Source organism: Schistocerca serialis, chromosome 9 (genome assembly GCF_023864345.2).
Source record: "Schistocerca serialis cubense isolate TAMUIC-IGC-003099 chromosome 9, iqSchSeri2.2, whole genome shotgun sequence".
In the NCBI taxonomy this organism is placed as follows: domain Eukaryota; kingdom Metazoa; phylum Arthropoda; class Insecta; order Orthoptera; family Acrididae; genus Schistocerca; species Schistocerca serialis.
The window spans coordinates 430,263,155-430,280,192 of NC_064646.1; the positions used below are offsets into that span (position 1 = coordinate 430,263,155).

Here is a 17,038-nt window from a genome sequence, read left to right on the forward strand (position 1 = left end):
GGTAGTAGCATTATTCAGCCCTATAGTTCATGTTCCACTTTCACCACAGCGAGCCTGAGTATACACAGTATGACAGTGTTATTGCACTCCTATAGCCTCGTTCAAATGTCCCCGTACCTTTTTTAGTTTACGTTAGACTAAGCGTTCACAGTCGATTAACATTATCGAGTACTTATTATTTGATGACTATTCGACATACTGCACATTTTTAGTCTAGCGTCTATGATGCATCAGTTTTTCTGGCTCTCAGGTGAAACAGTGGGTTGCGCGTCTGTGTCACTGTAGATGTCGAGCTCAATGAATTACAATGGATAATCGAAGATAGCTCCATCGATGAAGGACCGAAGCTGTACGACGCTCATTAATGTTCAGTTCTTCCTTGCAGGCGCTTAGGCACTAATCTTCGAGTAGACCACCTCACTTGCCGATTAGCATTCTTAGTGTAACCCATAACAACAAAAGACGTTGAGATGCAATCACATTGCACAGATCGCACTGACTTTGTGAGCAGATCACACCACGCCACGTCATAGTAGCCGTGTTGGAGAACTCAGGTCTACTGCTTTTAAAACTTAAAATGTCTTCAAGAAAATTCAATTTCAAGGGGTTCTTGAGATTGTAGTAACTGAATGTCACTTATTTACAGCGAGGTATTCTCGCCTTGCGACGATATCCTTGAGGGTGAGAGTCTGAAAAAAATAAAAGAAAACCAGCCATTAGTCGTACGCCCGTCACGTGAAAAGTAGGAAAGTGGAACTACAGCAGTAAAAATTGAATTCTTGACTTTATAGTAAATAAATTTCTACATTATCACTGTTTCTAGCTTTGTCACTCATAGAGCGCATCTGAGACGCTATAAGGAAACGCATACTTTATGTCAACCTCAATCCAGAATTCTGCACCACCTATCCATCACATGTGTATCAGATGTGGGAAGAACTTCCTCAAGATGATATTCGGAGGCTGTCTACTTCCACGGCTTAAAGAGTACCGAAGTGTATTTATGCCACATCTCATACTGATGTTTACGATGGATATTAGTTTTGAATGTATTTAAAGTTTAATTAATTGATACGAGACTTATAATAACATCTCCAACGAGTTTGATCAAGAGCGGACTAATGCTCCGTGGTAAAATACCCTCCCCTACCCTCCAGTCTATGTGTTTAAGAAATGTTCTTCTGGAGGAATTAAATTAGGAAATAATGCAGTAAGCTGCTATAACTGTTTGACTATTTAGGCAGGAAAGTAACTGATAACAGATGAAGTAGAGAGTATATAAAATGCCGACAGGTAGTACTAAGATTGTGAGAAAGATGACTTTGTTAACGTCTAACATAAATTTAATTGGTAGGAAGTCATTTGCGAAAGTTTTAATCTGGGGAGTAGCCTTGTGCTGAAGTGAAATGTGGACTATTAGCAGTTCAGTCAAGAACAGACTAGCGACATTTGAAAAGTGGTGCCAGAGAAAAGTGCTGAAGGTTACATTGGTAGATTTGACTAACTAATGAGGAGGTACTGAACAGATTTGAGGGAAAAAGAAATTTATGGAAAATCTTGACTAAGTGGTGGAGTCGGTTGATAGGACATATCCTCCACACTTGCCTCCAGTACCAAATATTAAATATATAACTATAATATAATAATATATAAATTCACTGTTATTTAATAATAGTGAATTTGGTACTGGAGGCAAGTGTGGAGGGTAATAAATTTACAGGGAGAGTTAGGTATGAATAGTGTAAGTATGTTCTGTAATTATTCCGAGATGAAGTGACTTTTACAAGATAGAATAACATGGCAACTTGTCTCCAACCAGTATTCAGTTTGGAGATACGCAACAACAACAACAATGACAACATAGTCATTAAGTTATACTGAAAATTGGCTTTTCCGCAGTTATCATCAGCTCCAGATGTAATTTAAGCAATTCTGGTGACAAACTCTCGTTATTCGTTTTGATATGTGAATGTCGCCGTAGTGGGCGAGCGGTTCTAGGCACTTCAGTCTGGAACAGCGCGACCGCTACGGTCGCAGGTTCGAATCCTGCCTCGGGCATGGATGTGTGTGATGCCCTTAGGTTAGTTAGGTTTAAGTACTTCTAGGAGACTGATGACCTCAGATGTTAAGTCCCATAGTGCTCAGAGCCATTTGAACCATTTGAATACAGAATCTCTTCAGAGATTTCTAACGAATGTCTTGAGAATTCTCTGGTTACCGGAAGGGATAGTGCATACCGCAGGCATTAATGTTCGACAGTACCGACGGGGGAACGTTGACTCAATTCTATTTTACGATCTCATCTATTAGTAAACTGTGCGGGAAGTTCGTCTCTTAGATTTCTGTAAAATTCGGACACTGAATACTTCGTCTACTGAATATGCGGCTTCAGCTGCAGATCGACGGCAGCTGCTATGACGATCAATGTTCTGATTTGAACAATATGCAGACTGAAGGTATACAGAGGACAGAGTCTACTTCGACAGTCACAAGGAAAGAAATGAGGAACTGTTTGGCCTACGTATTGACTCTAGAAAATGAAATGACTGTGACTCACTTTATCGCTCGACTTGTGTATCGCAACATTCGCTCAACTGCCTTATCAATAAACACATACCTGTACTGAAAGCCTACGTACGCGACAACAGAGTCTGTTTCATATTACGAGACTGAGCGTGAGTAATTCTCTGTATCATTATCTCTGCAGATGAAACACGAAAGCACTTCAAACCGAGTACGAGCTGATAGCAGACAAAATATCAGAATAATGACTCATATGTGGAAATACGAAATAAATGAATAAATGTTTAGGGAAAAAGTGAACACTAGTGAAAATTAGAGATATAAGAAAATAATTGTAAGCAAACGATACCAAAAACTCGGAAATAACAGCAAAAAAAAAAAATTAGAACAAAATACTAAATTTAGAAGGTTCTGAAAATAGAAAAAATAACAAAACATTGATGGAAGGAAGGGGAAAATCAACTCGGAGAGAAGATGAAGCCGGCCGTTGGTGGCCGAGCGGTTCTAGGCGCTTCAGTCTGGAACCGCGCGACCGCTACGGCCGCAGGCATGGATGTGTGTGATGTCTTTAGGTTAGTTAGGTTTAAGTAGTTATAGGTTCTAGGGGACTAATGACCTCAGAAGTTAAGTCCCATAGTGCTCAGAGCCATTTGAACCATTTGAGAAGATGAAGGAGTGTTGGAAAAACAGTATTTAAGAGAGAAGAGGAATTTTTCACTTGATTCTAGTTGTTCACTGCAGTGGGTCTTATACTGCACTTTTTAAATTTTTTAAAATTTTGGCTCTATTACAATAAACAATGATCTGCGCTATATTTGGACGCACTAGGATAAAGGGAAAGAGTGAACCTTACAACTCAGGAAATCATGAAAAAACAATCCATGTTCTTCATAATATATAACTTCCGCATAAAGGTTCATATATCACTTAATGTAGACAAGTTGGCTACTTCACGTTTCGTTAACTGAATTCTTTCTCATTTCAGAGATTGCATTGGTCGGATAACGTAAAGAGTCAACGATCAAAAGAGGGGGAGACAAAGGGCACAGCGAGGCGAGCCGGTCTCAGGGCAGACAGCAGTCCTTATATTTGTGTATCTTGTGCCCCATCTGACGCCAAAGCACCGTATTCGGATTATTTGGATTACCGTATCATTTCAAAGCTTTGTTGTTGTTGTGGTCTTTAGTCCTGAGACTGGTTTGATGCAGCTCTCCATGCTACTCTATCCTGTGCAAGCTTCTTCATCTCCCAATACCTACTGCAACCTACATCCTTCTGAATCTGCTTAGTGTATTCATCTCTTGGTCTCCCTCTACGATTTTTACCCTCCACGGTGCCCTCCAATGCTAAATTTGCGATCCCTTGATGCCTCAAAACATGTCCTACCAACCGATCCCTTCTTCTAGTCAAGTTGCGCCACAAACTTCTCTTCTCTCCAATCCTACTCAATACCTCCTCATTAGTTCCGTGATCTACCCACCTTATCTTCAGCATTCTTCTGTAGCACCACATTTCGAAAGCTTCTATTCTCTTCTTGTCCAAACTAGTTAGCGTCCACGTTTCACTTCCATACATGGCTACACTCCATACAAATACTTTCAGAAACGACTTCCTGACACTTAAATCTATACTCGATGTTAACAAATTTCTCTTCTTCAGAAACGCTTTCCTTGGCATAGCCAGTATACATTTTACATCCTCTCTACTTCGACCATCATCCGTTATTTTACTCCCTAAATAGCAAAACTCCTTTACTACTTTAAGTGTCTCATTTCCTAATCTAATTCCCTCAGCATCACCCGACTTAATTTGACTACATTCAATTATCCTCGTTTTGCTTTTGTTGATGTTCATCTTATATCCTCCTTTCAAGACACTGTCCATTCCGTTCAACTGCTCTTGCAAGTCCTTTGCTGTCTCTGACAGAATTACAATGTCATCGGCGAACCTCAAAGTTTTTACTTCTTCTCCATGAATTTTAATACCTACTCCGAATTTTTCTTTTGTTTCCTTTACTGCTTGCTCAATATACAGATTGAATAACATCGGGGAGAGGCTACAACCCTGTCTCACTCCTTTCCCAACCACTGCTTCCCTTTCATGCCCCTCGACTCTTATAAGTGCCATCTGGTTTCTGTACAAATTGTAAATAGCCTTTCGCTCCCTGTATTTTACCCCTGCCACCTTCAGAATTTCAAAAGAGAGTATTCCAGTTAACATTGTCAAAAGCTTTCTCTAAGTCTACAAATGCTAGAAACGTAGATTTGCCTTTTCTTAATCTTTCTTCTAAGATAAGTCGTAAGGTTAGTATTGCCTCACGTGTTCCAACATTTCTACGGAATCCAAACTGATCTTCCCCGAGGTCCGCTTCTACCAGTTTTTCCATTCGTCTGTAAAGAATTCGCGTTAGTATTTTGCAGCTGTGACTTATTAAACTGATAGTTCGGTAAATTTCACATCTGTCAACACCTGCTTTCTTTGGGATTGGAATTATTATATTCTTCTTGAAGTCTGAGGGTATTTCGCCTGTCTCATACATCGTCCTCACCAGATGGTAGAGTTTTGTCATGACTGGCTCTCCCGAGGCCATCAGTAGTTCTAATGGAATGTTGTCTACTCCCGGGGCCTTGTTTCGACTCAGGTCTTTCAGTGCTCTGTCAAACTCTTCACGCAGTATCTTATCTCCCATTTCGTCTTCATCTACATCCTCTTCCATTTCCATAATATTGTCCTCAAGTACATCGCCCTTGCCTAAACCCTCTATATACTTCTTCCACCTTTCTGCCTTCCCTTCTTTGCTTAGAACTGGGTTGCCATCTGAGCTCTTGATATTCATAAAAGTGGTTCTCTTCTCTCCAAAGGTCTCTTTAATTTTCCTGTAGGCAGTATCTATTTTACCCCTAGTGAGACAAGCCTCTACATCCTTACATTTGTCCTCTAGCCATCCCTGCTTAGCCATTTTGCACTTCCTGTCGATATCATTTTTGAGACGTTTGTATTCCTTTTTGCCTACTTCATTTACTGCATTTTTATATTTTCTTCTTTCATCAATTAAATTCAATATTTCTTCTGTTAGCCAAGGATTTCTATTAGCCATCGTCTTTTTACCTACTTGATCGTCTGCTGCCTTCACTACTTCATCCCTCAGAGCTACCCATTCTTCTTCTACTGTATTTCTTTCCCCCATCCCTGTCAACTGTTCCCTTACGCTCTCCCTGAAACTCTCTACAACCTCTGGTTCTTTCAGTTTATCCAGGTCCCATCTCCTTAAATTCCCACCTTTTTGCAGTTTCTTCAGTTTCAATCTGCAGTTCATAACCAATAGATTGTGGTCAGAATCCACATCTGCCCCAGGAAATGTCTTACAATTTAAAACCTGGTTCCTAAATCTCTGTCTTACCATTATATAATGTATCTGATACCTTTTAGTATCTCCAGGATTCTTCCAGGTATACAACCTTCTTTTATGATTCTTGAACCAAGTGTTAGCTATGATTAAGTTATGCTCTGTGCAAAATTCTACAAGACGGCTTCCTCTTTCATTCCTTCCCCCCAATCCATATTCACCTACTATGTATCCTTCTCTCCCTTTTCCTACTGACGAATTCCAGTCACCCATGACTATTAAATTTTCGTCTCCCTTCACTACCTGAATAATTTCTTTTATCTCGTCATACATTTCATCTATTTCTTCATCATCTGCAGAGCTAGTTGGCATATAAACAAAGCTTTATACATCTCATATTGTCACTTGTGACATACCTATTGTGGCTTTACAAAAACTCACTCTGCCCGTCTTTCATCCCGGTCATCTGCTGAATGAAAAACTAAAATGGTCAATGCACTGAAAAATGAGGCACGACAGTCTGACACAAATATTTAAAGGGCTGATGCAGGAATCGATCAAATTTCAGAAATGACCAATAATTGGGATGAACAGTTTCATAATTTTTAACATTTTTATGCGGCGACAGCAACTGATGTTGTTTATATAAGAACATACAGCCTACAGTTGCAGGTTAACTTTATCGTTTACCTAGGTTTCAACGTTAGTAATAACGTCTTCTTCAGAATGGGGCTCGTCGTGTGACGAGGCCCATACAACGGGCTTAAAGTGAATTTGCTACAGCTTCTTTTATATAAGTGACAAAACCTTATGGTTGACTGTTTTAGGCAAACATTTAAATAATATTTTATGTTCTGAAGAAGACGTTATTACTAACGTTGAAACCTAGGTAAACGATAAAGTTAACCTGCAACTGTAGGCTGTATATTCTTATATAATGAACAATTTGTTTCTAAGGAAATAGGACAGTTGAGTACTCAGTTCTTTAAGACACACACTTCGAATTAGCGTATAAATTAAGACATTTAGCTGTCAAACTGAAAGTAGTAAACTGTGATGAATTATTTGCAAATAAATAAATAAATATAAAAGAAGAGACAGACAGAGAGAAGCAGAAGGAATATCTTATTCTGTTAGTATCCAAATACATAGTTTCCTTGAGAATAAAAAATGATTTCATCACAGAAAAATAATTTTTAAAATGAAATCTCATTTCTCACCGTATTTGCCTCACAGACGCTGTACTCATTGGGTTTCATTAGTTTCATATATCATGTTCCCGTCGTATTGGTCAACCAACTAAATCTGTACAACATTTTAAGTGTTAAAAAGTGAATAAGAATTTTATGGATTTTTTCGTTTTTCTCCAAGTATAAGGACCCAAGGCACACCTTCCCGGGGACGAAATTGCACACAGTTCTTTTCTGTGCAACGAAACCGAACAGGAGGGTAGGATTAACAAATAATCAGTCTCGGGAAATAAGAGTCAATGTTACGATGGAGAAATTAAATAGTAATGAAGATAACCTTTTTAAGAATTGATGAAAACTCAAAACCAGGAAAAATCACCTTTCTGAAATTTACCGAGGAAACACAAAAGATCAGTCAGTCACTGTGTAAGAGACAAGTAGGTGTGCAAAATCAGCATGAGTCTTACGATTTCACGCCTGTATTCCTTGTTGTGGTCTTCACTTTCCCAGCTAGACTGTCCTGCGCAAGTCCCGTAGCTACTGCAACATAGACCACCTTGAATGTGCTCATTCTCGTCAAACTTTGGACCCCCTTTACAATTTCAATCGTCTATATATCCCTTCATTATCAAAGTAACTAATGATTGACGCCTCAAGATATGTTGTGTTGAGCTATCCCTTATTCTGAACAAGTCTGCCTTAACTTTATTTCCTCCATGATTCATTTGAGCACTTCTTCATCGGTTATCGAACCTACACATCTAACTTTCAGTATTTTTCAGCAACAGCACGGTTCAAAAGCTGCAGTTCTCTTCTGGAATGTAGAGTTTCCATCTTTCACATGCATATATGGCTACACTGCGGACAAATACTCAGTAATAAACATTGTAACACATAAATTTGTATTCTTGGTGACAATGCCCCCTTTTTCTGAAACGATTTTATTGTTTTTCATAATATGCTTTCTATAAGTTGTTTATTGTTGCCGTCGTCTGGTATATTGTTGTCCAGTTAGTAGAACCGGTGAACTACATCTCATTTCCTCATTCCCTCTTTTGACTTATTGATGTTCACTTTAGAAACAATTTTCAAGAAATTATCTTTTCTTTCGGTTGATGTACCAGGTCCTTTGCAGTCTCTGACAATTACAATATCATCAGCAAACCTAAATAGCAGTCCTGTCGAATGTGAGCAGTGATTATAAGACAGTCTCTACTCGGATAAGTAACATGCCACGGTTTTATAGAGCTATATATTTTTGACTCCAAAGACCTCACCATGTAATATTCGCTGAAGATGATCATATGACTGAAACCAGTTTCAAAAAATAAAATAGAAAATACAGCATCTTAGTTTTTAATTCTTTTCCCTACAAATGGGTTGCTTTTCTAAATTTCTTCTTGATTTTCTTCACTCTTTGTTGAATATACAGGTCGAACAAATGGGAGACAGGCTAAGCCCTATCCCATTTCATCTCTTATGCCTACAATCTGGTTTCTGTACAAGTTGTAAATAGCTTTTGTTTGATTGTATTTTATGAGTGATAACTTCAGTATTTCAATGAGTACAGCCCCTTTACCATTGTAAAGAGCTGTTATAAATCTACAAATGCTAGAAATGGTTAATCTTGTTCATTCCATCTTTCCAGATACATCATAGGGTCAGTATTGCCTCTACTGCACCTACGTTTCTTCTGATGCACCTACATTTTTACTGATCTCACCGGGGTCGGATTCTACCAGTCGTCCAAATCTGTACTCCATACGACTATTAATTAAATTTCATTACGACAGGCAGATTTTAAATACTTGGAGAAGTACATGATACACACTGTGCTGTCTTACGAAACATCAATACTATTAGTGCCAGAGTTGTAGCGTGTCTCCTGTGTTATTCAATGGCGTAAATATTGAGCAAACAGTAAAGTAAAGCGAGGAGAAATTTGGCAAAAACAAATTAAAGTTCAGGGAGAAGTAACGAAACTTTAAGGTTTGTTGATGGCATTGTAGTCGTGACAAAGACGGGAGAGGACGTGGGAGATCATTTGAATGGAACTGATTACGTCTTGAAAATATGTTGTTATTGCTGCTGTAGTCTTCAGTTAGAAGAGGCAGCTGCTCAGAACTGCAGTCTATATCAATTTGAACCTTCTTACTTTTGTAATGTCTTGATTTCCCAGTACAATCTTTAGCCGTTGCAATTTATTCCGTTATTAAATTGACGATTCCTTCATGTTTCAAGAACTGTTTTATTAACCTATCCTTTCATTTACTCAACTTTTGTCAAAAATTAGTTCTACCCGCTCATTAGTTGTCCGATCCACATGTCTAATCTTCAACACCCACTTATAGCACCACATCTTAGAAGCTACTATTGTTTTTTTGCCTGGTTTATATTATAGTATGAATACTTAAAAAGTGAAAACAAGTTGATATAATATAGAATTAAATCAGACGATGTTGAAGGAACTAGATTAGGAAAGTACACATGTATTTGTGCAGATAAAATAAATGTAGACAGGTGATATAGAGAGGATATAAAATGCAGACTGAAAGTATCAAAGAAACAGCGTTTCTTGGAAAGAGAAATATAAGAGAGGTAACACGTATTTGAGACTTAGGGTGTATTTTCATAAACCATGAATGAGAAACAGCCGGCTGGAGTGGCCAAGCGGTTCTAGGCCCTACAGTCTGGAGCCGCGCGAACACTACGGTCGCAGGTTCGAATCCTGCCTCGGGCATGGATGTGTGTGATGTCCTTAGGTTGGTAAGGTTTAAATAGTTCTAAGTTCTAGGGGACTGATGACCTCAGAAGTTAAGTCCCATAGTGCTCAGAGCCATTTGAACCATTTTTTTTTTTTTTGATGAGAAACAGTATAGATCTGAGGAGAATAGGTCTCTTGAAATGTTGTGCTACAGATGAATATGAAATTAGGTGGGTAGATCAAGTAAATAATCAAGAGATACTGAACCGATTTAGGGAAAAAAGAATTTTTTTGGTGCAACTTGACGAAAAGGATAGTTCTGTTGAGAGGACACATCCTGAGACTTCATGGGAAGCTCATTTCAGTAATTGAGTAAAGTGTGGAGTGTAGGAGTGTGTAGAGGGAAATCAAGAGTCGTGTACAGTCAGTTCAAGCGGATGTAAGCTGCAGCAGTAATGTAGGGAAGATGAGACCAGTATGGGAAAGACGAGTGTGGTGAGATGCATCACTCTCCGGGCGGGAGACCACAACGGTGTTTTGCTGGATGCTCGAGGAAGCTTACGCACCAGGACGAGCTTCTCGGGGCTGAAGCACTTCTCTATTTTCATCTGCAAGCCGTCCTCGTAGTCCTGGACGTGGCAGTGCGTCGTAGGGCCCACTGCCGTGATGACGCTGCGGATCTTGACACCGTTGTACGCCACCTGGTCGAAGGGCTCGCCCAGCCGGTACGAGAAGGACTCCTTCCAGTCGCCCGTCTGCGAGGTCTGCGTGAAGCGGTCGCCCTCCACCGTCAGCATGAACGTCGAGTCCAGCGTCACCGCGTTCCGGATCACCTCCAGGTCGTGGATGCCTGCAACAGCCGGATGACTCACACTCACGCCCACAGTCACAGCAGACGATCGGATTACAGGCCGTAGCGCAGGTACTAGGTAGGCGGAACAAGTAAAATGACTAGGAAAGTGTTTCATGCGCCCCATCCTTGGGAACCCGTATTACATCATCAGCGTCACGGGCGAGTTGCCTGCCTTAAGATGCGTGAAATACTCTGATCTAAAAAAGTTGAGAGCCAGATAGATAAAGTAACGTAAAATATTAACTACTCGGCTAAAATGATTGAAAGTGCAGGAGCATATAGCCAGAAATCTCCCAATCGTACACAAACAGTTGGACGTCACATGACGTGTGATTAGCGTGAGTATAGCGCCATATGGACCAGGTCCCACAATACGAGGCGGCTGCATGAACGGAAAAGATAGTACGTTTCAATCAGCGAACAGTTACGGAGCACTGTCGTGATGTTTTTCATTATAAATTGGGCCATAGACAACATTTGTATGAAATTTCCTGGCAAATTAAAACTGTGTGCCGGACCGAGAAGCACGACTGACGCCCCATCCTCACAGCTTTAAATCCGCCAGTACCTTGGCTCTTACCTTCCAGACTTCACAGAAGCTCTCCTGCGAACCTAGCAGAACTAGCACTCCTGGAAGAAAGGATATTGCGGATACATGGCACAGCCACAGCCTGGGGGATGTTTTTAGAATGAAATTTTCACTCTACAGCGGAGTGTGCGCTGATATGAAACTTCCTGGAAGATTAAAACTGTGTGCCGAACCGAGACTCGAACTCGGGACGTGGGGCGTGAGTCGTGCTTGGGTAGCTCAGTTGGTAGAGCACTTGCCCGCGAAAGGCAAAGGTCCTGAGTTCGAGTCTCGGTCGGGCACACAGTTTTAATATGCCAGGAAATTTCATATCAGCGCACACTCCGCTGTAGAGTAAAAATTTCATTCTAGAAACTTTTGTATGATTTGTTTCAGGGAATAAGAACGGATTCGGACGGTTGCAAGTCAGGTGTTTGTTGTTGTTCACCGCATTGTTTCACGTGCATGGGGGAAGGGGGAGGAGGGGTGACTTCCGAACCATAGACACTGCTGCCGGAAGGAGAGGAAGTGGTCGACCACAGTCACCTACACCAGCATATGACTGCTGCATCTTGCAACAGGCAAGAAAGCACCGGCATCCAACAGTGGGAGCAATTGGAACCACTTTATCAGAACTGCAAAGCACACAATCTCAGGCTCCACAGGAGGACGGCGACTGCGTTGGGGTGGTCACTTTGCTCAATTACCAGTACGCTGTGTACCGTTGAGGTTCGCACATCGGAGGCGCCGTCTGCCATAGTACCAAGAGCATAGGCGCTGCTCCGACGAGGAGTGCGGTGGGGTGCTCTCCGCGGGTGAGAGCGTACTCCATCTGAATGGTAATTCTGAAAGTACCTTCATATGGCGAGATATGGGATCAGATAATGCATCAAGGAACATTGTCTAACTTGACAAAGACTTACTGACTTCCAAATCTTTGAACGCGATAACTCACCTGTCAACGTTATTGTGACACACCACTCCTTCCCAAAGTGCGCCTTTTTAGGGCTACGTTCAGCCCTGACCTCGTTTTTATGGATGAGTTACCAGATCGAATAGTGCAGGTGGAGGAATTCTTCGAACGAGAGGATATTCGGCGAATGGCTTTGTATTCCAGTTCCCACCGACTTAAATTTCATCGGGCATATGTGTGCTAAGATGAGGGGAAGTATTACAGCACTCTCACATGCAACAAAGATCATCCAGCAGTTATCAATCCAGCATGGGAGCTCACTGCAAAACATGCACTGCTCCTCGTGGTGAGCACACACCCTCTAAAGAACCGTGTCTCGCCGTTTGTAACGCCTAGAGGATGATCATAAATTGCGGCGACTTCGGTTTAGTTACAGTCTTTGAAAATAGGGTCACTTCTGTTCCTCTCATTACTTGTTTCTTTCATTTACCTTCTCTACTGCATTCTCACAGTTCCTCCTATGTATGGCGCAAGTTTCATCAGGCTTTGTTACTTGACAGTAACAAATCATACAGTATACGATAAATCGCACAAGTCTAAGGATTGTCAATTCGACTAAATACCTAGGAATTACAATAACGAGAAACTTAAATTGAAAGACCACATAGATAATATTGTGGGGAAGGCTGCGCTTTGTTGGCAGAACACTTAGAAGATGCGACAAACCCACTAAAGAGATAGCCTACATTACGCTTGTCCGTCCTCTGCTGGAATACTGCTGCGCGGTATGGGATCCTTACCAGGTAGGATTGACGTAGGAAATCGAAAAAGTGCAAAGAAGGGCAGCTCGTTTTCGTGTTATCGCACAATAGGGGTGAGAATGTCACTGATTATACCCGAGTTGGGGTGGCAGTCACTGAAACAAAGGCTATCTTCTTTGCGGCGAGGTCTATTTATGAAATTTCGATCACCAGCTTTCTCTTCCGAATGCATAAACATTTTGTTGACACCCACCTACTTAGGGAGCAATGATCATCATAATAAAATAAGAGAAATCAGAGCTCGAACGGAAAGGTTTAGGTGTTTCTTTTTCCCACGCGCCATTCGAGAGTGGAATGGTAGAGAAGAAGTATGAAAATAGTTCGATGAACCCTCTGCCAGGCCTAAGTGTGAATTTCAGAGTAACCATGTAGATGTAGATCATACAAAAGCTACTTTCGTTCTTACGTCTTTCACGCCAGTGTATTTTTCCTCATTAGCTTTATTTTTCTCACCCTGCATACTGTTATCTATTTTGTCGAACAAAAATTCCTTCTTTTACACTAAGTGCAACGTCCTTAACATGCTTATTTTGTTTTCTCTGAAGCCATTGTAACTGTCAACGATTTAATTTAATGGTGTACCAGCCGGCCGCGGTGACAGAGCGGTTCTAGGCGCTTCAGTAAGGAATCACGCTGCTGCTATAGTCGCAGGTTCGAATCCTGCCTCGGGCATGGACGTGTGTGATGTCCTTAGGTTAGTTAGGTTTAAGTAGAAGTCTTGGGGACTGATGACCTCAGATGTTAAGTCCCATAGTGCCTAGAGCCATTTGAACCATTTGTACCATTTGGTTAATTCTTTCGACATTTAAGGTTTCCGGTGGTTTACGGAAATAATTACAGTATTTCACATCAGAATGGCTTATAATAAGTAACACCACCACCATTTCTGTAACTCTTGACATTTCCACTAACCGTCTGACATCGAGTTATTAAAGAACAGTGTTATTTATAAACTTCCTGGCAGATGATAACTGTGTGGAAACCCGTCCTTGATCCCTTGTTTTTTGCGGGCAACGATTTAATGAATTCAATTAGCCAGGTACTCTTCCCAACGTCGCCTTCACTGCATCACGTCTGCCATGTACCTCTCTCCCACTTTCCCTGTTTCGCAGAAGCTTACTGGCATATCTCGCTGGATTAGCATTCCTGGAAGAACGATTACCGCGTACGAGTGGCTTAGCCATGGCCTTTAGCTTCTTTCCAGAGAGAATCTTTCATTCTGTAACAAAGTTTTCTTTGCTTTGATAGTTTCCCACAGATTAAAATAAAGAAACGATTTCTTTAAATGACAGGTATGTTGTAACTCGTCCTTGATATTCCGGGACGGGGTTCAGGACTCAGTGCACATGTTCTATATGGCACAGATGTGAGGATGTTGCTGGTCATGGCCGAGCGGTTCTAGGCGCTTCAGTCCGGAACCGCGCTGCTGCTACGCTCGCAGGTTCGAATCCTGCCTCGGGCATGGATGTGTGTGATGTCCTTAGGTTAGTTAGGTTTACGTAGTTCTGCGTTCTAGGGGACTGATGACCTCAGATGTTAAGTCCTACAGTGCTCAGAGCCATTTGAACTACGGTGTACCAGCTTATAGCTTAATAGCAAGCTGTATTTCTTTCAGTAGTTTAAACCACTAGCCTTTCAAGATGTCACACTCACCACGAGTAAGTAGACAGTGGTTCGCCCTTACTGCACCCCAGAAAGGTATGGTTACCTCTTCCACTAGCTGCTCTTTACAGAAAGTTTCCTCTCCACAACGCTGTCGTTGTGGTCTTCGGCGTATAGCTGGCAAGAGACCGCTACCAAGTTGCTACCAGCCCCGACGCTTGTTGTGTCAAGAATGTAATATGAAGATCTCTACAGACAAGACGATAGTAATGGTATGGATAACAGTCAAAACATCTAAGATCTCAAATTGCAATTTACAGTGAGACAAAAGAAATTAAGTTGTTTCAACTGTTTTGGAAACCAAACTAGTTATGTACAACATTAGGGGGTAGATAAAAAGCTATCAAAATGGCTCTGTAAGTTTCATAATGTAAGCTGAACTTTAAAAAATAAGATAAGAATGAATTAATCTTACATTTTGTAAAACTATGGCAGCCTCCTGTACTATACTGCAGTTAAATATGGTCACTTGCGCAACGACACAGAAATAAGATTCAAGCATATGACTTGAGATTCCTAAAAACTGGGGAATAATGTGCAATAATATAAAATAAAAAACTAGAGATCGTAGGAATCAACTAAAGCTTGAACCAATAAATGATATAAAGGATGAATAAAGATAAATTGAAGGTCGATATAGAAGGACCAGAGTGGTCTTCGTTACAACAAGCCATGACCTATGTACCATGTGGAAGACCCACAATTACTGACGAGATGTCACGCCTATTTTTCCAAAATGAACATGATACTGATGATTCTCGATCTAGAAAAACATTTGGCAACTTAGTGGTCGAAGGTGTATGGAATCCTTCTAATAATGGATGTACGCTGTAGGGAAAAGAGAAGATAAAGAATATTTCTAATGTGTGTTCCCATATTCTTATGGGAATTCCATTTTCATTCTCTGTTTCCTGGATATAGACGTCTGTATGAGACTCGGCCCGCTATAGAACTTCGTCTCTTTTCAGCCGAATATCTGGCGAACTAGTGTGGGGCCGTAGTCTCCAGGTGGAAATAAATTGAAGGGAATTAGCAGTTCCTTCATTCGCACCACAAACAGAAGACATCTCCTGAAAAAGTTTTTAGGTTGCTATTTGTATAACTTAGTCTATTAGATTTTAACAATACTTATTTTTAACAACTTATTTTTAAACAATTTACCAATTTAAAGAGTGAATTTTCTTGTCCCATTAGTATCACTTGTTTACATTTGATGCTATCTAACTTCTTTACTATAGTCCACAATGTCGCTCCTCGGCATGAACTGGGAGACTGAATTTGTAATAATAACTACATACCCAATTTACCACATTAGGCGTCCAATTACGAAAAATGTTTTCTCAAAAGATGGTTAGCTAATATAACAAAACCCTCCTCCAAATTTTGTGTTTCGAGGAAGCTGACCGTTGATTCTTAGATTTTATCATGTTACTGCCCCAAAACAACATTGATACCTATTTCAGCCTCTTCGAGATTGAATTTTATTAAATTAATAAATGACAATAATAATAATAATAATAATCTATACTACTACACATAGTCAAATCATTCTTTAATATTGCTAGAAAAACCCTTGAAAAGCTATTGACTGATTTTCTAAATGTATTTGGTATATAAATACATATACATTGCATAAAGGGGAAAGGTTGTTATCAAAATTCTCGAAAAGTTCTTGACTGATATACTTCAAATTTCTACATGATACTCCAGTGAATGTTCATACATACATATGCTACACATTTTTTCGAAACTATTAAACGTTGTTACTTAAAATACCGAAACCTTCTTGCCTCATTTAGTTCAGATTTTTACACAAGCATCATTGCAAGTGACGCGATACGTAACATAAATTATTTATCAAACAGTCGCCACCCTGTTCCACCCTATTCTATTACACAGGAATTATTCTTGATGAGGAGCAACAAAAGGTGATGCATGGAACCACAGTAAAAGTTGTGGAAGTTGAATTTAGTTATCACACAACGCTCAAATAATACTATCATTTCAGAATCTCGTGAAAACATAGTACACTGTTCTCTTCACTGAGCAAACAGTTTCCATAGTCACTGACACTTACACGCTATAAGTTGTTTGGTTTGATCATTTTCTCTCCATTATATCAGATAGTATCGTATATAGGAGTTTTTCTGAAATTAAAAAGAGTGGTTCAAATGGTTCAACTGGCTCTGAGCACTATGGGACTTAACATCTGTAGTCATCAGTTCCCTAGAACTACTTAAACCTAACTAACCTAAGGACATCACATACATCCATACCCGAGGCAGGATTCGAACCTGCGACTGTACCTGTCACGCGGTTCCAGACTGAAGCGCCTAGAACCGCACGGCCACACCGGCCGGCTTAAAAAGTGTGTTTTAGCTAAGAAGAAAATGAATCGAAGGCCTGTTATTAGTATGGAATTCCTGCTCTGGTGTCCATGTATATTTACTTTTGTGAA

At 40.4% G+C, this 17,038-nt stretch overlaps 1 protein-coding gene across 1 annotated transcript in view; it reads right to left on the reverse strand.

Annotated features, from left to right (window-relative positions):
* Positions 1–632: 632 nt before the first annotated feature.
* The window catches only part of LOC126419681 (fatty acid-binding protein, muscle-like), a 30,437-nt gene continuing 14,031 nt past the window's right edge, over positions 633–17,038 (reverse strand). The window contains exons 2-3 of the mRNA XM_050086867.1: positions 10,330–10,613; positions 633–689 (exon numbers count right to left, since the gene is read on the reverse strand). Of these exons, the coding sequence (XP_049942824.1) occupies positions 633–689; positions 10,330–10,613 (341 nt within the window). The remainder of the gene's footprint in view (positions 690–10,329; positions 10,614–17,038) is intronic.